At 50.4% G+C, this 23,428-nt stretch overlaps 9 protein-coding genes across 9 annotated transcripts; 5 read left to right on the top strand and 4 right to left on the bottom strand.

The window, feature by feature from the left end:
* Nucleotides 1–199: 199 nt before the first annotated feature.
* Nucleotides 200–1,081, bottom strand: N7462_001805 (lipoyl(octanoyl) transferase LIP2; the record flags this gene model as incomplete). Its single annotated transcript, XM_057073531.1, has 1 exon — nt 200–1,081. One exon carries the CDS (start codon nt 1,079–1,081, stop codon nt 200–202), a length of 882 nt encoding a protein of 293 aa, XP_056937172.1.
* A 5,458-nt stretch (nt 1,082–6,539) lies between these two features.
* N7462_001804 (pyridoxamine 5'-phosphate oxidase family protein) lies at nt 6,540–7,357 on the bottom strand (the record flags this gene model as incomplete). Its single annotated transcript, XM_057073530.1, has 2 exons — nt 6,540–7,145; nt 7,241–7,357. 2 exons carry the CDS (start codon nt 7,355–7,357, stop codon nt 6,540–6,542), a joined length of 723 nt encoding a protein of 240 aa, XP_056937171.1.
* A 1,575-nt stretch (nt 7,358–8,932) lies between these two features.
* N7462_001803 (NIPSNAP family protein) lies at nt 8,933–10,198 on the top strand (the record flags this gene model as incomplete). Its single annotated transcript, XM_057073529.1, has 2 exons — nt 8,933–9,599; nt 9,714–10,198. 2 exons carry the CDS (start codon nt 8,933–8,935, stop codon nt 10,196–10,198), a joined length of 1,152 nt encoding a protein of 383 aa, XP_056937170.1.
* A 1,297-nt stretch (nt 10,199–11,495) lies between these two features.
* On the top strand, nt 11,496–13,285 carry N7462_001802 (aminoalcoholphosphotransferase; the record flags this gene model as incomplete). The annotated part of the gene is made up of 6 exons (XM_057073528.1): nt 11,496–11,528; nt 11,834–11,991; nt 12,077–12,123; nt 12,191–12,286; nt 12,391–13,058; nt 13,145–13,285. 6 exons carry the CDS (start codon nt 11,496–11,498, stop codon nt 13,283–13,285), a joined length of 1,143 nt encoding a protein of 380 aa, XP_056937169.1.
* A 714-nt stretch (nt 13,286–13,999) lies between these two features.
* On the top strand, nt 14,000–14,672 carry N7462_001801 (40S ribosomal protein eS27; the record flags this gene model as incomplete). The annotated part of the gene is made up of 3 exons (XM_057073527.1): nt 14,000–14,002; nt 14,163–14,225; nt 14,490–14,672. 3 exons carry the CDS (start codon nt 14,000–14,002, stop codon nt 14,670–14,672), a joined length of 249 nt encoding a protein of 82 aa, XP_056937168.1.
* A 1,808-nt stretch (nt 14,673–16,480) lies between these two features.
* N7462_001800 (uncharacterized protein) lies at nt 16,481–17,046 on the bottom strand (the record flags this gene model as incomplete). The annotated part of the gene is made up of 2 exons (XM_057073526.1): nt 16,481–16,778; nt 16,988–17,046. 2 exons carry the CDS (start codon nt 17,044–17,046, stop codon nt 16,481–16,483), a joined length of 357 nt encoding a protein of 118 aa, XP_056937167.1.
* A 274-nt stretch (nt 17,047–17,320) lies between these two features.
* On the top strand, nt 17,321–18,172 carry N7462_001799 (alpha/beta hydrolase; the record flags this gene model as incomplete). Its single annotated transcript, XM_057073525.1, has 1 exon — nt 17,321–18,172. The coding sequence occupies one exon, from the start codon at nt 17,321–17,323 to the stop codon at nt 18,170–18,172; it is 852 nt and encodes a 283-aa protein (XP_056937166.1).
* Nucleotides 18,173–18,470: 298 nt separating this feature from the next.
* N7462_001798 (proteasome regulatory particle lid subunit RPN5) lies at nt 18,471–20,232 on the bottom strand (the record flags this gene model as incomplete). The annotated part of the gene is made up of 5 exons (XM_057073524.1): nt 18,471–19,073; nt 19,151–19,639; nt 19,713–19,949; nt 20,029–20,085; nt 20,149–20,232. The coding sequence occupies 5 exons, from the start codon at nt 20,230–20,232 to the stop codon at nt 18,471–18,473; spliced, it is 1,470 nt and encodes a 489-aa protein (XP_056937165.1).
* A 1,064-nt stretch (nt 20,233–21,296) lies between these two features.
* N7462_001797 (putative siroheme synthase) lies at nt 21,297–23,041 on the top strand (the record flags this gene model as incomplete). The annotated part of the gene is made up of 2 exons (XM_057073523.1): nt 21,297–21,618; nt 21,678–23,041. The coding sequence occupies 2 exons, from the start codon at nt 21,297–21,299 to the stop codon at nt 23,039–23,041; spliced, it is 1,686 nt and encodes a 561-aa protein (XP_056937164.1).
* Between the last annotated feature and the right edge of the window lie 387 nt (nt 23,042–23,428).

Genomic DNA, 23,428 nt, shown 5'->3' with positions numbered 1-23,428 from the left:
CTCCACCACCCATTTCTAGTATTTTACACTTTTATAAACATCTATATAATGCTTATTGGATCAATCTCTTTTTTATGGTCACACTCAAGCCCAACCTGATACCCAGAACCAATTCTCGATTCTTGGGAAATTATATACATGTCCCCCCATCGCCAGCCCATTTCCCTGAAACGCCGCCATCCCTCTCCCACCCAGGCCCTCAGCCAGCCAACTCCTGAATCAAATCCTCCTCTCTAACCTCATAAACCTCCTCGATCCTCTCTCCGCCCTTCCCGCCTTCACATGCGAAATCCGCATTCACCCTCCGCACAAAAGCCTCCACGAACACGCCTGCCACGTCCTCCACCGATACGCCCTTCACCCCCATCCCCTCCAGACTTGTCGCCTCTCGTCCCTCCAGCCCACACGCCACAATCTGCCGGAAATACCACATCGGCGCCTCTGTCACGTTCAGCCCAACCCCAAAGCTACTAATGTTCCGTCGCAGGTGCACCCCAACGGCTGTGATCTTCTTCGCCGCGTCGCCCTCGCCCACCCACACCCCCGGGTCGCCCGTGACATGCCCGTGCACCCCGTACCGGGCCAGCACGTCGATCACGCTATTCTCCAGCACTCGGATGTGGCACCGCGGCGTGAGCCCTAGGCGCTTGAGGTCCAGGATCGTGTACCCGACCATCTGGCCCGGCCCGTGGTATGTCGTCTGACCACCGCGCAGGGTCGGATGGTACTCGACTTGCGGCGCGGAGTCCGGCGCGGCCGGGGTGAGTAGTGTGCGGATTGGTTCAAGGGGTGGCGGGAGCGAGAGATGCTGCGGGTCGGGCGGGCAGGTGTTCGAGGGGGGCAGGTCGCGGCGGCCGGTGGTGTAGACGGGATTGGGGGTGAAAGTGATGATAATTGGGTCGGGGGGTGGTAAGGCGCATTGCTGGGCGAGGTAATTGCGGTGCGGGATATCTTGGGAGGAGATGGAGCCCGGGGAGGTGAGCTTCTTGTGGGTGAGAAAGCGGGTTGTCAGGGCTTGTTGGAGCTCGGAGACTCGCGCAAAGGGCGTAATGTGTGGAAGGTGGAGGTGCGCAAGTCTCATGGTCGCGGTTGAAGAATTGATAGGATTCGTCAATGGTATTAAAAGAAGCGTAGTGGAAGGATGTGAGGAGATTAGAGAAAAATTGTGTATCGAACGGTGTTGTGGTTCATTATCGAGAGGCTTGGAGTGGGATTGCGTTTTCCTCGGAGTCGGAATTGATGAGGTCAAGTGGGTTTTCTTGGAGTTGCGGAGAAAGCTGGCAGCTCCGGGGTTCCGATAAGCTCTGATAACCAGGGCTCTCCGACGCAGGGCGATTGTCAAGCACACAGACAACCAATCGCGATGAGTTGGGGCGCTGATACTTTGGAGATAGACGTATATTTAGTTCCATATTGTTATAGCGGATTTTGTCTGGTGGGTCAATCTGTAGCTTAGCAATCGGACTCTATAGTTGAGGGACGGCTAATATCGGTGCAATCTTATGTGCACCTACATGGATCGCATAATGCCGCTATTTCTTCTAAACACTCCTCTGTCCCCATAGTCTAGAAGTCTGATACTTGATCCTGCCTTGGATATTTGTGTTCATCTATCAGGAGACTCAGATCGATGAGGATTCACTACAATATCCTTCTGGTGGACAAATTGTTTACGGTGAATCGCGAAATGCATATCTGAATGAAGACGACAGTGCCCGGAAGGCCCGATATCTTATACTTCGAATGGCTACCTCCAAAGAGGGCTAGGTCTATCTAAAGAGAAGAAAATGAAGAAGAAGAAAAAAAAACTAAACTAAACTAAACTAAACTAGAAACTTGCACCTCACATCTTCACCCAGTTTTTTCTCTTCACTCTTGCCTCACTCAGAATCTCGGAGGGAAGCAAAACGGTCAAAAGCCCCAGAGGAACGCCGCAAAAAAGAAACATTCCCTCCACCAGCTCACCCTTCCCATTCCCGTCCCCAAGGTGAAAAGATTACTCTGTTCTCGTTCATCTCTCCTCGCTAAGGTTCTCGAAGAGGAGAAACACGGTCAAAACAACAGAAGAACGCCGTAGACTTGAACACCCCCTCATGGCCGGATGAGATGCGACGCCAGGGCACCATTAACATTTCTTTAGAGCTCCAGAGCGAGACTGTTCTTCCAGCCAACATTTCATTACACGGTATTTCAGGAAGCATTTTTCAAGATGTACTGTCCCCGGATAGAGGATATCATGAGAGCTGCAAAGTTGCAGCTGGATATGGTGCTTCGCGCATATCTTGAACTCAAAGATAAGGGAGGCGTCTTAAAAATCAAAAATCAGCTTGAAAGGAATGACGAGAACGAGAAATTCTAGGGAATGGGATACTTTCTGCTACTGATGAGTTGTTCTCATTTAGGTTCTGAAGTTAATGTGTGTATGAATATTCCATTATGACCCCCACGCTGTCCCTCTGCATCGCCTTGATAGCTTGTCGATGAATTTGCGTGCTATACCTTTTCAAAGCCGTCCCAACCATTTCAATCTGCCGAAATCACGGTTATTATAGACCTAAAGCTGGTAAGAAAGGCGACTACGGGTATGATTCTAGCAGGGATTATATCATGAGCTCTCTTGTAAAAGCGGTGGTAGCTTAGATAGAACAGCTCGCGCTCCGCTTTGCATTCCGCTAAACCCTATAGCGGAATTCTCAATTGGGTTAAGTAGCGGAAAAAGGATAGAAATATTTTGAAATTAGTATATAGAGGGGCTTAGAATACATAAGATACTAATGGTAATAAGTTAAGATAGATACTTATTAATAATATATTTTTAATTTAAGAGCTATAAAAATTAAACTTTCATAATAATCGCTCTAGCGGATTTTATAAGCCTATATTATAAATTTTAGAGTACTACTTGCAAGGTAGAAGCCTGTTGTTTAGGTAAGGAGAAAATAAATATTTTCTTAATCTTTATGGAATCGAGGGATAAGAAGGATGATAGTTTATTCTACAGCTGAATCTTGAAGAGATTCAATTGGGGAGATGGGGGATTTTCCTTCTTTATTCAGATCCGAAATTAATCCGAACTATTAAGAGACTAGTTTTATAATATATTATGCCGAAACAGGAATGATACAGACGCGGCTCTTCCCTATTATAGTGCTTGAGGTTGTAGAATCTTGACAAATGGCAAGAAAGCGAATGGCAGAACAAAATCCTTTATTTCAATAATTAGAGGGTTGGCAAGGAACCTCATACATCCAGGGTCTGGCAGGGTCCGGGAAGCGGGTCCTTAGTGGGGCATTCAGGGTCCCGAGGTCAACACCAGTGACACTAGACCTGACAGCACCATGTGCAGTAAGTTATGCTTACGTACAGCACAGGCTTCGGGAGAAATGTACCTTGCCTCATTTCATTAGCATGTTGTATTGATATACCATCAAATAGCAATCCCCCCAAATTCCTCCGGCTTCTAATCTGTCTCTAGTGCAAATGTGAAATTTGTGGACTGGTCCCTTGTCAATTTGGCCCCCAAAGTGGATATGCGGTAGGTGTTTTTGAAAGTTACTTAAGATTTCAAATTGCAACCCCTGAACTTTCGATCCTGTCCCTATTCTTTCTTTCTTTTTCTAATTTGTCTATCGATCATGATATTTCACCGGAATGCACCACTCAATCTGCTGGGCTTAGTTGTTGCAACGTCGATTTTCTCTTCTGCTATTGCGAGTGGGGACCATTGCTACTGGCCACCTGGTGTCAGTAGCAGCATCAGCAGCAGGGAGGGCGATGAGCAGCGACCGTGCTTTCCAGACCAAGAAAATAGTCCATGCTGTGCACTTGCGAAACCCGACAACCTGGCGCCTGATGTATGTCTATCAAATGGGCTTTGTTTAATACAAGTTGTGCCCCAGACTGGACTTATCGTCCAGAATGCCTGCAATGATCAATCCTGGGGGTCAGAATGTCCACAAGTTTGCAATACATGTAATTATCGATATTCAATATATGACCTTGTGACAAGATGTCTGGATATAATAGCTAATTTAGATTTCTTTTTTTCTTCTCTTCTAGCAACATATACTAGGGATTCGGCTGTGTATGTCGTCCCATGTACTAGTAAAGGTCAAAATCAATGGTGTTGCAGCGCAAGTGGCGATGATTGCTGTGACGATTCATTCGAAATTGAAATGGGAACTGTAATTACAGCATCGGAATCTGTCACGTCATCTACCTCCTCCACTACAAGTGCTTCGTTGACTGCGACAACCACTTCGACTGCGACTGCTATTGAGGTTACGGCCGGATCTATACATAAAGAAGACCAGACTGCTTCGGTTAGTCAATCAAACTCTGGTCAAGACTCCAAGACTACTGCACTTGGCGCTGGCTTGGGTGTTGCCCTAGGGGCCTGCGCTGTAGCAAGTATAGCAGCACTTATCTTCCAACGCCGCATGTATGAGAAGAGAATAAAGGATCTGAGGGAGGCCTTTCAGCCCTCAGCCGGCATAATCCGTCCGAGAGAGCTACATGCGGACTCTATATCAAGCTCTAGCGAGATGTATAGCTTTCGGCGTCCTGAATTACCATAAAAATGAAGATCATATCAAACTACTTACAGGATTACCCAGAGCGGCTTCGGTATGCGAATTATGAATATTGTATGTTTTTATCTTTATTTTCTACATGATACTCTGGATGATGATACAATTCTTCTTCCTATAATAGAAATCTAGTTGGTCATCATATCCCTTGGAAAGAGGTACCAGGAATTCACCATCATCTTCTGCTGACGACATATTTAGCAGCGTCTGAAAGGGCTTGCTTAAAATTTGACATTCGGATTCAGGTTGCCTCAGCCTCATCAGCCGGGCCAACTGCGACGAAAATCCTGCCGTGTCTGCTTATTTCACGATGAGATTCTCTTCATCAGTCGGAATGCGGCCCCGCCATCCTCTTTATTCTCCGTCAGCAAGATCAATTTCTCCTCTTTTTCTCTCTGGGAAACCTTTCGACTTTTCTTCGCTCACACTCGCTCCTCTACTCTGCTCAACTCATCACAATTCAATATTCTTGATACGACATGGATGAATTCAAAAACGAAGAAGGAACGACTTCATTCGTTGAGTGGTCGCACAATTATACGATATGAGAAAAATCTCGTCGTGAAGTCGGGCGATCTTCGCGCCCATAAAGCACAACCACTTCAGTTCATTGCAGCAAAAACGACAATATCTGTACCCAAAGCTCATCATCTTCACTACAAAGGCGGGAAAGGTATGGCTATGTAATAGACTACCTACCTGGCAAGCGACTCGATGAAGCATGGGATACTTTAGATTCTCATCAGAAACTCTCTATTGCCATCTAGCTTCATTCTTATATTAAACAACTCCGCGAGATGAAAGGCGACTACATCGGAGCGATCAACCATGATCAGGCTATAATTGACCAGATTGCATCAATTGAAGGCGGCTCATTTGATTCTAAACAGCAGTTTAACGAGTTGATCCTGGGAGATATATACACTGATGGATAACCATGATATCGTCTTTACTCATTCCGATTTCTCTTCCCGGAATATCCTTGTTGATGGAAGCCGTGTCACAGCTATCCTTGACTGGGAATATGCTGGTTGGTGCCCAGAACACTGGGAGTATATCCAGACACTTCGGCTACTGAAACCAATGCCTGACCGGCCTGAGTATCTGCCACGGATTCTTCCGCTTCGATTTGAGAGATAATACATAGGTATGTCATTTCTATCTCGTCTGATGCGCCACTGACTACGGATACCATGTGGTCATTTGGGAGGAGAGCCAAGGAAGCAGGAAGTATAACATTTCTGAATACAAAAGGGACCAAAACAAACCTAAAGACATTAAATACAGGTTCGAAAAAACCCCGATTTACTTCATAATAACACCACTGGCTGAGATTGCTTGTTTGGGCCAAAACGCTAGATCTTCTGTCAGCAATGAATCCCTACTTATTTCTTCTAGTAGGGACGTAGCTTACTGATAACATGACCGCTCGCAGTATGCAAAAATGCATTACTCATGTATTACTCACCTCCAGCCTCCGAACACATGTCGGTCATTTGACCAATAGCTGAGGCTCTTTGAAATTGAGTTGCTTGAAATGGTGCTTTCCACGTCTCTTCTGTGCACTCTGATATGCTCAGTAGTCAGCAAAAGTGGATCATTTAAGTAGGGGTTCGTGCTCAAAATGTTTCATAGTGGGTGGGCGCCTCGCCATGTCAAAATCCGGCCAGCTAGGCTGGGAGTGTACTGCCTGTTTTGACCCTATCAATTACTATTACCAGGGTCTGAGGATTGTGGGACTCTTAGGCGGTTGGTTCGTAAGTGGAATTGGTCGGAGATCTGGTATCAAGGAGACCAAGCAATGGGATTACAGATATACACATATGCTATTGTTTTCATCCATCGTAATTCTCATACTCTATCCAGAATGCTAGGTGCTTTTCACGACAGAGATCAAGTCACAACACAGGTGTTAGGTGAGAATCAGCTCTTGGCTACCCAATTTCGAAACTACAAGCCATTGACAAGGCCCGCCTGGGCCTCCTCCGTCGGGAGCAAGATCCAGTCCCGAACTCCACCCTTCCAGTCCGCGATGCGGCCTTCCCGTACCTGGACGGTAACTACCCGGACATCAGTGTCAATAACCATGCTGGGCCGTCTAGCATGGGGATCCTGCCGTTGCTGCTGGCCAAACAGGTTGATTTCCTCCTCCTCGAAGGTATTGTTTTCCAAGTGGCGTTCCTTACACCAGGATTCTTCCTCGGACCCGGGCTCAAGGAATCGGGCCTCGCCGGTGATGGTTGTGGAGATGCTCGACAACGCACTAGTGTTCAGGTTGAGCAGCAGGCTAGCCAGCGAGGAGCGGGTTGCCGCTGGGGGTGGCGATCCCTCACGTTCGCCATGCGGATTGGGAGCACGGGTCGGAGGCCGATGCGAAACCCAGTCGTGAACCAAGAGAGAGACGCGCGGGTTGGAGAGGAGGTGATTGGTCTTGCGCGAGGCGGGATTGGTGGTCATGATGATGGTCGGGTACGGGTCATACGGAGTCGAGGGGAGGTAGGTGTAGGACATGAGGGATATGTGCGGGGTCAAGTTATCGCATGTTGCTAGATGCAGCTGGATTTGAAAATTAAGTCAGCCTGATCTTCCGGTCAAGATTGGGGCAGCAGGAGATCAACTAGGAATGAGGGAGGAATTGGAGGAAGACCTACGAAACGAGAGTTCTTCAGGCATGAGACAACCTCAGTGGGGAGGGAGGTCGCTGCATGGCGATGTGTGGTGGTATCGGAAGCCTCATAGGAGAGGGGAGGATTGAGAGATTCCGCCATGATGGTACGAAAGGAGCAAAGAAGTGAGGTAAGCCCAGGTCTACGATCAACTGCGACCAGCCACGATCTCGCTGTCCGAGAGGTGGGATGATCCGACGATCTGCCGGGCGGTGAGGTCAGGTATCGACGTCATGCACAGATTGGCCCACGCTGATCAGCCTATAGAGTGCCGTCCATACAGCGGAAGTAATACAGAGCTCGCTGCGGATGCCGCTGCTCGGACATATCGCTGGCCCAAGGCTGGGCCAATTAAATGCTTATCGAAACCGCCGGTAAACGAGTCACGAGCCGTGAATAATGTGGTCATTACGTCTTTGGACAGGGTGTACCCGGCCACAGTTATACTCGGCCTGTATATATCTTACTTTTATAGCCTCAAGGTTCCCGCATTATTCTCCCCGCAGGTCAAACGGCGCGATAGACGTGTCAACTCGGTGGAGTCTTAACTGGAGACCTATCGTCATAATGGCCACAGGCACCAGCACCGGCGATGATCATCCGTTGATCGGGGGAAAGGAATGGCCCCGGAGGGAATGGGGGCAAGGGGGAAAATCGCCGAGAACCGCAGATATTTATTTCCACGGCTCTTGGGGACCTCAAAGAGGCAGTCTTCAGTGTAAATAGGGAGTTGAGGCCAGCGTTGCAGAAAGACTGGGACTTCGACCCACAAGAGGGTACAGTATATGGTTCATAGTAGGCGCTTGCCGAGAGATCTTAGTACCGGTTATCCCTAAACTGAGGCCCAGTCGACGGATGGAAGTACTGGGTACCCTCCCCCGATGTCGTCATGACCCCCTTCTCCGGGAGACATGAGGCCAGCAACAGCTCATCCTTGTACTCCTGGCCAAGGTCTCGACTACCTCGATCTCGTTTTCTACGCTTCTACCTACTTGCCTACCATTAGTCAACCTCTCGACTCGCTCCAGACCGTCCAAAAGTCACTGACGTTTAACCCGCTTCGGACGTGACTTCACCTCTCAACGGCCTTCCCCGCACGAGACTAGCTCACTTGTTCATCCTCAAATCACCTTCCACCGCATCGTCAGCGTTGGTGACAAGCAGCATCGCAGCAAATCAGCACACCAGGACGTGCTGCACTGATTCCGGAGATCCGCACCGACTCTTCTCCCCCGGATTTCCAGTCGGGGCACGCACTGCGCGGAACAATATCGCGTGTCCAGACGGTCCATAGCTCCCCTGCGATCCCTGTCCATCCTTTCCCCTCTCAATTCCCCACCTGCGCCTTCCACTCGTCTGCGGATTATCCAGACGATCCTTAAAGACCTCCGCCCTCCCCGGTCTCCACAACTTCCTACATCGCCTCCTCTCCCCCTCTCTTCCTCCCCCTCCCTTCGTGCTTGCTATAGCTAGCCAATTTCACTCTCCTTCCCCCCCGCCGCCTACTTTCAAACTTAACCAGGCCCTTCCTTCTCGCGGACGGTTTCTTGTGTTCCTTCGTGTTCCCTTGTTCAATTCCCGATTTGATTTCCTCCCTTCGTTCGATCTTCTACTCTCCAAGCCTAAGGTTCGACCAAGGTTGTCCCCTTCGAGTCCGTTCGAGCCGTATCGTCGACGATGCTAGGCCCGCGCTTGATCCGCCCGGCGACAGCCTCGCTGGTGCGGCCCTTCAGCTCCTCTGCTGTGGTCTACCGTTCCCCTTCCATCAGAGACGTCACCGCCGACTCCACCGCTGAGTTCAGTCGGCGGCAGAAGGAATTTCGCGAGAACCTCGAGGAGGCTCGCAAGAGAAAGGAACTGCAAGAGAGTCAGTCTGTCGATGCTTCCGCCTCTACCCCTTCTTCGTCTGCCATTTCCTCTTCCCGTGAGTCCGCTCCCACTGCTCCGCATGTGAGCAATGCGAGCCTCGATGATCGAGTTCGCCCTGCCTTTGATGCAGCTGAAGCTCTTGACCACAAGGCATTAGGCTCACTGGCCCTGCACCGCTCTATAGGAGAAGAACAAAGCACTGATGGCACGTCCAAACGTGGCCCACTGTCCTCCCTCATCTACGGTACCAAGGAGGGTCAACACTTTGATAAGGACATCGAGCGATCTTTTTCACAAGTCCTGGCTAGGGGCAAGTACGTTCACTCCATCGTTTTCCATGATGTCAAGCCCGACAAGGTGGATGAGTATGTGGATCTGGTGGGCCAGTGGTACCCCCGCATGGCCGGCACCGAGGAAAACCGGGTCAACCTGGTGGGCAGCTGGCGCACGCAGGTTGGCGATAACGACACCTTTGGTAAACTTCCAACCGACCCTTTTGCCCTTCTTGGAACAGATTCCTCTTACATCACGGTCGCGTGAGCCCTGAATGCAACTTGACTAACCACTGATGGCTTCCGCTTTGCTCTAGTCCACATCTGGGAGTACCAGCGCTACGAGGGTTACCATGCCTCCCTTCATAACATTTCGCAACACCCCGAATTCCCCGCATTCGACCGGAAGCTGAAGAGTCTGATTAAGAGCAAGAAGACGTCATTGATGCAGGAGTTCTCGTTCTGGCCTACAACTCCACCCCGTCGGTTGGGTGGCTTGTTTGAGCTTCGGTCCTACACCCTGCACCCGGGCAACCTTTTGGAATGGGAGACACACTGGCGACGCGGTCTGTCGGCACGTCGGGAAGTTATGGAAGGGGTGGGTGCGTGGTTCGTGCAGATCGGAGATTTGAACACCGTCCATCACCTGTGGCAGTTTGCCAACCTGGAGGAACGCAAAATCCGGCGTGAGCAGTCATGGGGAGTCGAAGGATGGGCTGAGACGGTTCACAAGACGGTGCCCCTCATTCAGTCCATGCAAAGTCGAATCTTGGTTCCGATGCCCTGGAGCCCCGTGGGTTAAGGATGGATCAATCCCGGCCGACGACGAATTGGGGCGAAGACGGAAGAGCGAGCATGGCAACCCGCATCCAACTGCTTCGGGCTTTTATGTGTCCATCTTTCCTGTACGTCACAACAGACTTTAGAATGGGTTGTATGGACAGGGGTTGTGCGCTATGTTCTGTGGCTTTCCCGCGCAAACCACCGGGGAAAGTTGATTATCTAGTTCTCTCAGGCGAGATAGTTATCTCCCTCTCCCATTGCATTTTTTCTCTGTATCATGTATCTAGGCATGGCGCATGAAATGCAACCCGGATCTTTTTTTCCCTTTCTTTTTTAGTCTGCTCCTGGACCTCCTCCTTCGTATGGCCCTTGTGATTCTCCGGGGACTTGGTTCCCTGAGACTAACCGGAGTGGCCTCGGGAAACCCCACCTCTTGCAGGGCCGATCACCAACGCTGGGATGCATCTCATTGGCACCGTATTGCAACCGCGACTTGCCAAGGCACGTGGGTTGCCGAGCGGCAACGAGTTGGTTGGGATCCTCAGGGGGTCGGCGCGTATAGATGTGATCGATCGAGGATCAGAGGAGGATCCCTGGGCATATAAACCCAGTGCGTAGGGACCCGCGAACTCGGGCGGTAAAGAACGATAAACAAAAACAGGCTCGGCACTTCACCTCGCAACCTCACAAAGAACAGGCTGGCATTCAGGCCAAAGCAACGCCGATCTCGACATCGCGGGCCCCATCTTTTCCACCCGGTCTTCGCTCCGTCCGCAACAAGCGGGGCCCTTTAATTTAGCTCGGCGCCGTCTCCCTTCTTTTTCTTCCTTTTTTTCCTTCGCGACTCCAATCCTCCAACCCTCCACCCTCCACACGCCTTTCCAGACGCCAATCGACACAAGCCCAGTTGGCTCTTCCCTGCGAGAATTTCCACGATCATCTGTTAATTTCCTTCACGTCTCGAAAAGAACGGAAAACACTCTGCAAGAAGCTCCGTCCTTCCGCCGAAGCTTATTTGGGAAAGACCCACGTCACAACGACAGATTATATGCGCTGAGCGTCAACTGCGAACAACCCCGACTCCTAGACTCCGAAGACTCGGGCACGAAGCCAGAGAAACAGGACATCTGCTGGCCCCGGAGAGATAGAGATAGGGCAAGGGAGAGAAAGAGAAAATAGACGGGGGGAACAAAAGAAGCATACAGAGACATGGTGTACATTCGGCAACACCACTTGCCCAACCTGCGCAACTACAAATATGCAGGCATCGATCACTCGCTCATCAGTCGGTACATCCTCAAACCGTTCTATAGCAAATGCGTGATTCATCTGTTCCCTATGGGCATGGCGTAAGTGTTTTGAATTTACCTGATACGACCGAGCTCGGTTCCCACAAGCAACCTCTCAGAGCCTTCATTTTCTCTGCGCAAAACACGGCTAACCAGCTCCTCCGCTTCCCTTGGGCTTTCCCGCGTGCAACAGTCCCAATGCCGTAAGTGTCTTTTACTCCCCGCCCCTATTCCTACTCCCCAACACGCCTCGAGCCCCAGGGCCAAGTGCCCTCGCTTGCCTTGGACCGCCCAGCGCCTCCCAATCCCGTCTCAAGTACCCGGTGTACCAGCATGGAACAAGTCATTAATTCCTCTCGTGGTAGATCACCCTGACCGGATTCCTGTTCGTGGTAATTAATTTCCTCACCGTGATGTGGTACAACCCCAACTTGGACACCGACTGTCCGCCCTGGGTCTACGCTAGCTGCGCCGTCGGCTTGTTCTTGTATCAGACCTTTGATGCCGTGGATGGCATGCAGGCGTATGTTTACTGGAATCCCGTTCTTCAGGCTCCTAAGTTGCGAGGGTCTATGTAGGAATTGACTTTTAACTAATTGGTTGTACAGACGGAGAACCAGACAGAGCGGCCCGCTGGGAGAGCTTTTTGATCACAGTACGTATCCTACAGATCTGCGGTACATTGGGGATATTAGATAGAGGAAACTAACATTGACATTTAGGCGTTGATGCGTGTAACACCGGTTTGGGCGTTCTGATCTTTGCGGCCGCAATGAACCTCGGTCAGTCTTGGATGACCATTTTGAGTCTATTCGGGTGTAAGTATTGCCCAAGCGTCAAGCAGAACAAAAACAAAGAAGATGCGCAAGAACGCTCCTTGAATTCCTTTTCTTCAATTCTCGCTGACCCTCTTTCTTTCCAGCAACCATGACTTTCTACGTCCAGACCTGGGACGAGTACTACACCCAGGTCCTCACTCTCGGCATCATCTCAGGTCCCGTTGAGGGCATTCTCACTCTCTGCACCGTCTACGGCATCACCGCCTACATGGGCGGTGGCAGCTTCTGGCACCAACCTATGCTCTCCACGATCGGCGTCTCCAAGCCCGCCTTCCTCTCGAAACAGGTCTACGACATGCCCTTCACGCAGTGGTACCTGGTGTATGGCGCCCTGATGCTCTTCTTCGCCACCGGCTCCAGCATCTGGCACGTCATGCAGGTGCGCCGCCAGCGTGGACTCGACCCCATCTCCCCGTTGTACGGCCTGCTTCCTCTCGTTGCAATCTGGGCGCTTGTCCCGGCCTACTTATACCTCAATCCGGCCGTGCTGGAGAGCTACACGATTCCGTTTGGCCTTTTCATCGGCTTGGTCAATGCCTATGCGGTTGGCCGTATGATCGTCGGCCACCTCGTGCAGCATGGCTTCCCGTATCATAATATCTTGCTGTACCCCTTGGCGCTGGGTGTGATCGACAGCGCGGGCCCGATGTTTGGTTTGTGGGAGGCTCCCGTGCTTGGAAGCGAGACTCGCCAGGTGATGTTTGTGTTTGGATGTCTCGGTCTCGCGGTTGGTATCTATGGAAGCTTTGTGGTGAGTGGCTTTTGCTGTTTCTGATCTGGCTCCTCGCTTTGATGGAGTCTTTGAATCTTCTTCTTCCGTTCTAACCTCTTCCCCAGTTTGATGTCATCACTACGATCTGCGACTACATCGACATCTGGTGCCTGACCATCAAGCATCCGTACGTCGAGGAGACCGAGCGCAAGGACGGCACAGCTATAAAGGCACAGGTCGAGGGTGCCACAAAGAAGACCAATTAATCGCCCGAGCTTTGCCAGGATGGCTCGGGCTTGCTCGCCCCGCCGTGCATTGTTTGGGGTATGCGGGGCTAGTCGGCTCGTGAGTTAAGGACAATTCAACCTCGATCACCATGGGCCGAAGTGTGTCTCTGTCTGCACTTTGATTGCGACTAGCGGCAGACCGATTCCATGAAGACATCAGAGAAGAGAGAGAAAAAGAGAACAAGATGGGGGAGAAGCCGTTCGAAACTCGATATTTGGGGAGGATCGACAAAAAGATCTAGGCGGACCTAATGATTTTGATTTCAGCCAGTACATAAAGTTCTTTGTGTTTTATTATTTCAACACCGGTTGCTCCGCGTGATAGAATTCAAGAGTAATGTGTGACGTGACGAAGAATCGAGTTCCGTGTCTGAAAGGAGAGTCGAGTTTAATGTTTTCCCATTGCGTGTTCGACACTGTTGACATGCACCTGTCGCGCACCTGACTGCTTGCCCGATTGTCCCGGCAGAACCATGGAGCGCGGCAGGCAGAACATGGGCGGTGAGATTTGGGCGGTCTTATTGGCGGGTGGTGGACCACCGGAGCCCGCCCAAAAACGAACAGTCAAGCGAGGGCACAAACCCTACCCCATCAAATCCTCTCAAACTTCTCCTGCCTTCTATTCCGTGTTCACACAAGGCCATCGCCATCAGCGCCATTAATCAACCCCCTCGCTGATCAATAACCGTCAAGATGGTGAGTCCGCTCCCTCTGCTCGATACCAGACACCCGGCTCGATTCGATTTTTCAACCTGTCCTTCGAAATTTCGATTTTCGACCGCTCGGCATCGAACACAAATCTTCTCCCCCTTAGGGGCCGTCAAAATCAGTCTCGGCTAACGGGTCTTGCTACTAGGTTCTCGCGGTCGACCTTCTCAACCCCACCCCTCAGGCTGAGGCCCGCAAGCACAAGCTGAAGGTACGATACACCTGAAATTCGATAGGAATGGAGAAATGGAAATGAAGGAGAATGAAGTTGGAGGATGGAGAATGCGGAGAGGAGGCCGATGTGCATGTTGCCTCTTGACCCAACCCTGGCCTATCAACACCGACCTCTCCCGCTCAATCCATGCCAACGACAAGAGGAGGAAACTTGATGTTGAAAGATGGAACCCGATATGATGGAGGATCCAGCCAACAACTTTGCAATAGCGACTAACCGAATCTTTTCTTATCTCTACAGACCCTTGTGCCCCAGCCCCGCTCCTTCTTCATGGACGTCAAGTGCCCCGGTTGCTTCACCATCACCACCGTCTTCTCCCACGCCCAGACCGTCGTTATCTGCGCTGGCTGCTCGACCGTCCTGTGCCAGCCCACCGGTGGCAAGGCCCGTCTGACCGAGGGCTGCTCGTTCCGCCGCAAGTAAACGAGACGCGCAAATGAAACATCTTTTTTATGTCTTGTTGAAACGCACAGAGGATAGCATGGAGCAATTAGGATGAAAATACCAGTCCCGGGTTTTTGACCTCCGCTTCGGTTCGGTACTTACGGAGTCCGCCGTTCAAAAATGTCACATACCAAATCAACCTTTCTTCCTTTTTCTTAACCTTTTTTCCGCGTTTTCACGGGACTTTCAAAAATTGGACTCTCCCCAGTCTGTCTGGCCCTTTCTTCGTCAAGAGTTCTCCAGCAGATCCGAAAGTATTTGGATGAAGCATTCTTTTCGAAGATTGAGCCGGGCGCTATTCGGGGGAGCTATGATATGTTTAACGATCTATACCGCCTCTTTTTAACTCTTCCCTGAAAACAAAAAATTTGAAATGTGGCACTTTTTGAACACACGTTCTTCGTCTTCCTAATATGCCTCTTTTACCTGCTTGATGATGCCCCTTCTTTCATCAGAACAGCGCCTTTTACTTTTGTTTTGTTTGTTTTCTTTTTTTTGTTTTCGCGCCCGCTTGATGACAGATAGAAGATGGAATGACTCCGCCCCTGTCCTCTCATGGTCCGGTTACAAAAGAAAATGCTTTCCACGGCTACAAAAACGCAATACAGCATCCAGCTGAGGGAGTTCCGGATATCTGGCACACATGGCACAGAGCTCTTGGGCTTTGCGCCGTGTTCTGCTTGCTGTTTTTTTCTTCTTTCTTCTGCTTCATATGTCGTGTACTTGCATGTGTTAATTGGGTCTAGACTCAATCGAGTTTCTACCTTGTTGCATCAACGCTGGTTCGAATGGACCAGACCATTAAGCGTAGACCTTCTAACATAAATATATTGTAGTAGTCGTACTAGCCTGACCATATGCACTCTCGATGGTATCCCACGTCAGGAGTCTGTCCAGCCCTGCCAGGTCGTTCTTATTCTATGGCCATTCATGGATAACCTGCGCTCATAGTGTATCTTCGGTATCTCATTGTACTTGAGCCTGATCCAAACCAAATGCTTTCTTTTGCAGCTCTTCAGCTTCAACTCCAGCTTCTCCCTCCCCCACTCCAAGAAAGTCGTACGTAGCACGATCCATATTCACCACACTCTCTTAACGCCAGCCTTCACGTCATTTCACGCCTCTCTCGACCGACCATGTCCCGGATACAGGAGGAAATCTTCGGAGGAACTTACCAGAGCCCACCTGCAAGAGCTGCCCCCCCTCCCGCTCTCAGCCTCTCTTTGCCTCTGCCCACCCTCCACAGCCGAGGATGTGCATTCCCCACTCCGCGCAACTACGTAACAGCGCACGGCCGAACTTCTTGTTCAGGTACACCTCAATGCATGACATCACCGGATAGTCCTGAGCAAATTCAATGCCAGGGTCTCGCAGACTCCCTCAAAATACAGTCGAGAACGTTCTGGCTACGTAAGGGGCATATTTACGAAGGTAATAGGGAAAGGGGGGAGGGTGACAACCGAGATATATTCGGCCTCGATTGATTGAATTTATATGTTTGATTTCTGGGAGGTTATTTAAGTATTTCCGAGCGTTTTTTGTGAATACTTCTGCGCGTAATTCTGGGGGGTATGATTGGTTTTCTCAGACTGAAAGAAATAGATAATAGAAGGGATAGATAAAAAGATCGTAAAGAAGGGTTAAAATAAAAAAAGAGAAATTGACTGTTGTCAAGGTTCATCTCAACTTGTCCATAGGAAGCGACTGGACCAAGAACCCCCCACAAGATTGACGATGGCGCTCTCAGGGAATATAGCAGTCGTAAAGTGCCACCGACAAGAATGAAATCACTCCAACATCGCACGCACTTTGGCTTTAATGTCAGAGCCAAAGTTCACGGGGCTGCCGGGGTCGCTGCCCGTCAGCAGGGCCAGCTTGCCTGACGAGTCGTTGACGAGCACGCCCGCGAATTGGTTACGGCCCACGACTTCTTGAACGTTGCTGGCGGATTCTTTGTCACCTGAGGCATATTTCTCAGCGTCGACTTCCTTCAATGTTTTGTGCGAGTTGCGAATGAAGTCCGCAAGGAAGAAGACTGTTGGGTGCGGCGTCGGGGGCTGCAGCAAAGGGTGGGCTTCGAAGGCACTATTATATCTGTGTTTAACAACATCTGGCTTTTTCAGGGCAGTGATAACTTGTGGGAAAATGATTTGTGAAAAGATAGGGGGGAGGGGGGAGATGCTTGAAGACTTATTCCTTCGGGAATGTGAAGATCATGATACTTCGAGCATTGGTTTTTTCTTCTTCAGTCGTGGTGGGTGATGTGGATTCAAGATTTTTCTAGAGGGACATACTCGAGCACCGCCTGCATCTTCTTGTCAAGGCTCTCAATATTTATATTCTGGGCCGTCATGGTGGAATATGGGATGGGTGTATGGCTTTTGTTGACGTGACGACATAGTAGAAATTCTGGAACGAGAAACCAAGAGGGGCGGGCACTCAACACCGCCTAGCGCCCCTTTATCGCCCTATCTTATCGCATCACGGCGATTCGCAATTCCATCCGCGCCCCCCAATCGCACCTCTTTCCTCGCATATATTCCCTCTTTTCGTTTTCCTGAACCATTTGTTAAGAGCTCTTTCTACTTTCAGGATAAATCAGTCTCGTCAACTGTTTCTTCACAGCCATGGCGCCCAATCCTTCCTCCTCGGCGCGCCAACCGCTTAAAATCCTGATGCTCCACGGCTATACACAGTCCGGCTCGCTGTTCCACGCAAAAAGCCGTGCCTTGATCAAGCACATCCAAAAGGCCTTCCCTTTGCATGAAGTTACCGCCAATTACCCGACTGGTCCCTTGCGTCTAAAACCCAGCGACATCCCCGGCTACGTGCCGTCCGAAACCACCGAACCGGAGGAGATCGAAGCATACGGATGGTTCCGCCGGTCCAACACCGCCAATCCGCCCATGTACCAGGGCCTTGAAGACGGCTTTGCCGCCGTCGCCAAAGTGCTCTCCGAAGAAGGGCCCTTCGACGGCGTAATCGGGTTCTCGCAGGGCGCTGCGATGGCCGGTATGGTTGCGGCGTTGCTCGAGCCCGCGCGGAAGGAGGCCTTTGCCAAGTTCGAGAAGATGGAGGCGGAGGGTGCGGCGGGGATACCTTTTCCGGGTGCGTTTGCGGCTCCAGGGTTCCAGCACCCGCCGTTGAAGTTTGCATTGGCATATAGCGGATTCCGGTCGCCGGGTCCACGGTACAGAGGCTTCTATGAGAGTCCGGCAGTGCAGACGCCCGTGCTACATGTGCTGGGATCCTTGGATGCTGTCGTGGAGGAGTCGAGGAGTCGGGCATTGATTGAGGCATGTGTGGGGGAGCCGGAGAAGGATGGCTTTGTGGTTTGGCATCCGGGTGGCCACTTCTTGCCTAGCCAGCGACCATATCTAGATGCTGCGGTACGGTTTATTCGGGAGCAATTGGAACGGGGTGGTGATAAAGGAAAGGCGGAAGAGGAGGATGTTAATGATATGGATGTGCCATTCTGAGCCAAAGAGAGAGAGATTTATATATATACATGCATATATTAGAGCGGGTTGGATAGTGTTGCATCGACTAGATCAAACAAAGCTTCTACTGACATTATGTATATAGACTTCATGCGAAATCTGAACTTTCCCGGACCGATTTTCTAATTTTCTACTGAGACATTAGAGAATCTATGTGAGTCAATGGATCTCTTCCCACTGGTTGGTGCATTTGCTTGTTTCTCATAGCGCGTCTACCGGCGATACTTTACATACACGGAGGCAGCACATAGGTTTCTCACATCTATTCCCATCCCACTTAACGGGCCTTGGCCTTATCTCCACGAGATGGCAGGATACGAGCCATCATCTCCTCCTTGGTGATCAGATGATCGATTCGCTCCAGAAGACCAAGAAGGCTCTTCATATCACTGCTCCACTCGTTGAGCACATCGTCCGCATCCCGGGGCTTGGCGAAATTGACAAGTCGTGCGGGTCGGTCAATCTTGGCATAGATGGTCTTGGAAGTGACCAGCTCGCTGATGTACTTCTCCGTCTCTTCCTCGGTTAGGTCCAGAAGCTGGGTCAACCGACCCATCTGGATACGGGTGTAGTACTTAGCCACCACGCGCACATTGTGCTCAATAACCCGCTTCCGAAGGTCTTCCCACCGTCGATGCGCCTGGTTCTCTGTGGACTGTTGAGCCTGAGAATCAAAGACATCAGTTCCGCAGAGATGCGGACCGAACTGCTCCGCGACCATGGGCCAACGCATCAGCTCAGGGATGGTAAAAAGCTTCAGCAATCGTGCCTCCTCGGGAACCTGAGACAGTCGGGAGTCTTGTTGGATGCGGTGAAGCAGATCTGACTGCTCATTGTCGTACGGGGACAGGACGATATAATAGACGATGCGCGCCAGGGACTAAATACGAAGAAAAAAAGAATGCAATTAGCACAAATTTGGCTTTAAGCTTCCAACATTCTCTGCCAAAAACTTACCGCACTCAGCTGGGTTGGGTTTTTCTCCACAGCCTCGGTATCCAGGACTTCTCTATAGTGCTTGCAAACATCGAGATATTTGTAGTCGTGGTTGGCGAGGATAATCTGCTGGTCATAGTAACGCAGCTTGAGATCGGTCACATCATCATCCACCTCCATCGGAGGCTCATCAGGGCCACGGGTCTTCTCTCGTTCCTCTGCCTGCTTCTTGAGCTTCTCGATCTCCTCGGCACTCTTCTTTGGTTTGCGGTTGAAATACCGCTTGTTGATCTTGCGAATGAGGATTGAGGCCTGTGTCCAGTCTCCCCGCTCAATACATAATCCAACTTGCTCTAGGATAAATTCGGTCTTTTCCCTTCGGGTCATCGATCCGAATGTCTCCACTTGCAGCTCGCAAAGGATGTCAGCTGCGGCATTGAGGTCGCCCTGCGATTTCTTGATATTCGACAAGATCCGGGTCACACGAGCGCGCTCAACTTCGACGAAAATCTTCGGAGAACGTACGAGGTCAGTTTATTGGTCAAAAACTAGGGCCTCTTAAACCGATGAATTTAGATCTTACCTTTCCTTCGGTTACCGTTCGGAGGGTCTCAATCACGGAGAGCTTCACATCCATGTTGGGAGTATCATCCAGGAACTTCATCACCGCCTGCACCATCCGCGTCGTCGCCTGTTTGAGCTGGGCATGTTTCTTGGAGAGGAGGAGCACTTGGTCATTAAGCAGGTTCCAGTCGCCGGAGTTCTTGCTAATGGTAACGATGGCGATCAGGAGACGGGATGTAGTGGCGAGATCTGAGGCCTACGCAATTTTTAAGGGTATAAGTTAGCCTAGGGGCGCACATGAAGGCAGATGAGATATATTCAAGGTCATTTCGTACCTGGCGTGCTTGTTTCTCCAACACCAGCAACTTGTCGATCGCACCCTGGACATCAGACTAGAGATCATGACATTCCATCAGTATTGAGGTCGCGAAACAGGACTGTGGATATAATTCTACCTTTGCGAGGGCCTCTGCTTCCGGGATAAGCTTGTCGGCGTCCTTGGAGAAGTCCTTCTCGGGCTTCAACAGGCCGTCGGACATGATGACGAGTGTGGATTGAGGGTTCGGGGGCCGATTCGGGAGCTATTGAATGATCTGGTGAGAAGACTCAGATTCTTGGTTGTGAGGCACCGACACAGCGATGTAGGAGTGCAGTGGGTTAGGAGAGGGTGGTTGGAGGTGACGGAGACGTTGGAGCTCGCTCCGCCCTTGACCTCACGGGAGCTGGAAGCTCTGTTTCACGTGATCAGGTCAACACAAGCGGGCCAGGACGAGAGCCTGCCAGGCTATTCGGCAATTTCCAAAAAAAAACATTAAGGCTGGCCATGTCAAAACCGATGGGTGATATTTATCAATATTCAAACCCGTAAATCTCAGGGTTCAATCATGATTCGATGGGGTCTTATGTTTCTTAATATCCTTGTATAATTGAGAGAATCGACCTACTGGGCCGATCATGGTCTGCCTTTGCAGGGATGCGTGGTACAGCTTCAACAAATAATAAATAAAAACACCAAGGATAAAATATCTATCAACAAGTCTGTCACAAATAGCATCTGATGGCCCTATGCAAGTTGATATTTGAAGCCAACTGGCGACCCAAGAACCTCCCACTTAGGTAAGCACATCGCGCAATCACGCAATTACGCCCTAAGCTGCTTTGGGCGCTGGAGATGTATAGAAAAAATTGGCTACAAAACCCACTGCAGATGTCAAGAGTGCAAAATATCTTCGTGAGCAGCGTGTGATCAATTACCGACCCTCTTTACACATTCTTCAAACCTTTTCCTGCATATCTAGCGCAGCCGCATCCTGATTGTCCATTCAAGATCCCGGTCGTGGTCTTATCAGTACCTTATCACCAATCGTGACTCGCCTTTTACTCAGTCCGGAGAACGTTCTCTATCTCCGCGGAATCACGGCAGCGCAGTACATTGACAGTGTGAAAGGGTCTGCCAAGGGTCTGACTCAGTTATATATTTGCCCGAGGATCCTTCTTTTCATCCCTGGTACCTCAATCACCAATTGAGAAGTACGTCCAGTCCGTTATCGAAAGCGCCGCCACTTGGAGGGGTAACCCGCACTCTGCGGCACCGCACGATACCATGAAGGACGCTTCACACGGGTTCGGCCCGGTCTCTTTGATGACTGCCTGGAATGTTGAATCTCAAGTGCATTTGATTGTCGGTTTCAACCCTTTGGCGGCTGCTCGGTGTGCTAAAAGCCTCGAAGCTGGCGCAAAGCCTATCATCATTGCGCCGGAGACTGCAGACATACATTTCAGCCTGTCAGAGCATATTTCAAGTGGCTCAGTGCAATGGATTCGTCATGAATTTCAAGACGAAGACTTGACCACCCTGGGTAGAGAGGAGGTAGATCGTGTGGTAGATGCGGTCTTCGTTACTCTAAGCGGCCATCATCCATCAGGTAAGATCCTTGTGCAGTCTTTCGCCCCGATGAGCTTTTAACGATGATATTTTATGTAGCTTTGCATATTTCAAAACTTTGTCGCCGCCTGCGAATCCCGGTCAACGTATCTGATACCCCCGAGCTATGCTCCTTCTCTCTCCTCTCTACCTACTCGGACGGCCCCCTGCAGATCGGAATTACGACGTCGGGTCGTGGCTGTAAACTTGCATCACGCCTACGGAGAGAAATAGCTGCATTTCTTCCTGCAAATCTTGGTTCTGCCATTGATCGACTTGGTGCGGTGCGACGGCGTCTCTGGGAAGAGGATCACGCAGCTGGGATCAGTCAAGATGCTCTGGATGGAGATGATGATGATACAACAGGCCAAAAACATACTTTCAACACTTTGGTGACGGATAGTGAATCTTCGGCCGCCAAGACGAGAAGAATACGTTGGCTTTCTCAAATTTGTGAATACTGGCCGCTTCGAAAGCTCGTATCGATCTCCGATGCCGATATCGACGCTATACTCCAAGCTTACTCGTCTGGAAAGATTAATGCTGCAAATATCAGTGAATTCAATGGGATTTCAAAGAAGGGAAAGATCGTTTTGGCTGGTTCTGGGCCTGGACATCCCGACTTGCTCACCCGAGCCACCTACAACGCAATCCAGAGTGCCGATATTATCCTCGCAGATAAGCTCGTCCCGGCTCCGGTGCTGGAGTTAATTCCACGCAGGACAGAAGTCCATATCGCACGGAAGTTCCCTGGAAATGCAGATCAGGCTCAGGAGGAATTCTTACAGATGGGCCTTGCAGCGCTGCGTAATGGTCAGCAGGTCCTTCGATTGAAGCAGGGGGACCCATATCTATACGGCCGTGGCGCGGAAGAGTTCGAATTCTTCCGGAATCAGGGCTATGTTCCCACAGTGCTTCCTGGTATTACCAGTGCTATGAGTGCATCTCTTTTCGCAGACATCCCGGCTACACATCGTGGCGTTTCCGATCAAGTTCTGGTTTGTACGGGCACAGGTCGTAAGGGAGCTGCTCCGGAACCCCCCGCCTATGTTCCTACCCAAACAGTGGTCTTTTTGATGGCACTTCACCGTCTATCTGCCCTTATTGAGTCCCTAACGGTATCTTCCCCCGATGACTCGAAACAATCACGGCCTCTCTGGCCCAAAGAGACGCCATGTGCGATTGTCGAGCGCGCATCGTGCCCCGATCAGCGAGTCATACGCTCAACCTTGGAACATATTTGCTTGGCATTCGAAGAGGCTGGGTCTCGTCCCCCTGGTCTGCTGGTAGTCGGTGCCAGTTGCCATGTCCTTCATCGCCCTGATGTTGGTCAGCGATGGGTGATCGAAGAGGGATTTCACGGTCTTGATGAATTGCACAGTGATCTTGAAACTGTGGCGCTAACCCTGGATGAGAAATGTTGATATATTGTATAAAAATCGCATATGTGAAGGCATTGGTTGTCATAGGATGGAGTTATAGACAGAGCATTATGTACATAGAACGGATTCAGATACCCACCTGAGCGAACACGAAACCGCTCCAATATGTCGACGTCTTTGATCATTTTACTTCCGAAGTACCTACTCTGCGTTTATTACCATTGGACTCCACTCAATATAGCTTAGTACATCCTCTTTCTGAGTTGACTGACTTTCAGAGCAGGACGAGAAAGTATGTTCATTGGATTTGCACTTATGCTGTGCGTGCCCTTTCCCCCGCTTGATATCTGGCTTTGTTTATAACATCCCTGGGCTCAATTATTCTCTGGAATGAATCGACTGTCCTTGGTCCTCTGTTATCGAGAATTT

Source organism: Penicillium macrosclerotiorum, assembly GCF_028827735.1.
Source record: "Penicillium macrosclerotiorum strain IBT 26536 chromosome Unknown utg000002l_segment0_segment0, whole genome shotgun sequence".
Taxonomy (NCBI): domain Eukaryota; kingdom Fungi; phylum Ascomycota; class Eurotiomycetes; order Eurotiales; family Aspergillaceae; genus Penicillium; species Penicillium macrosclerotiorum.
Note: the sequence above shows the minus strand (reverse complement) of the source record. Positions and strands in the feature narration are given on the sequence as shown.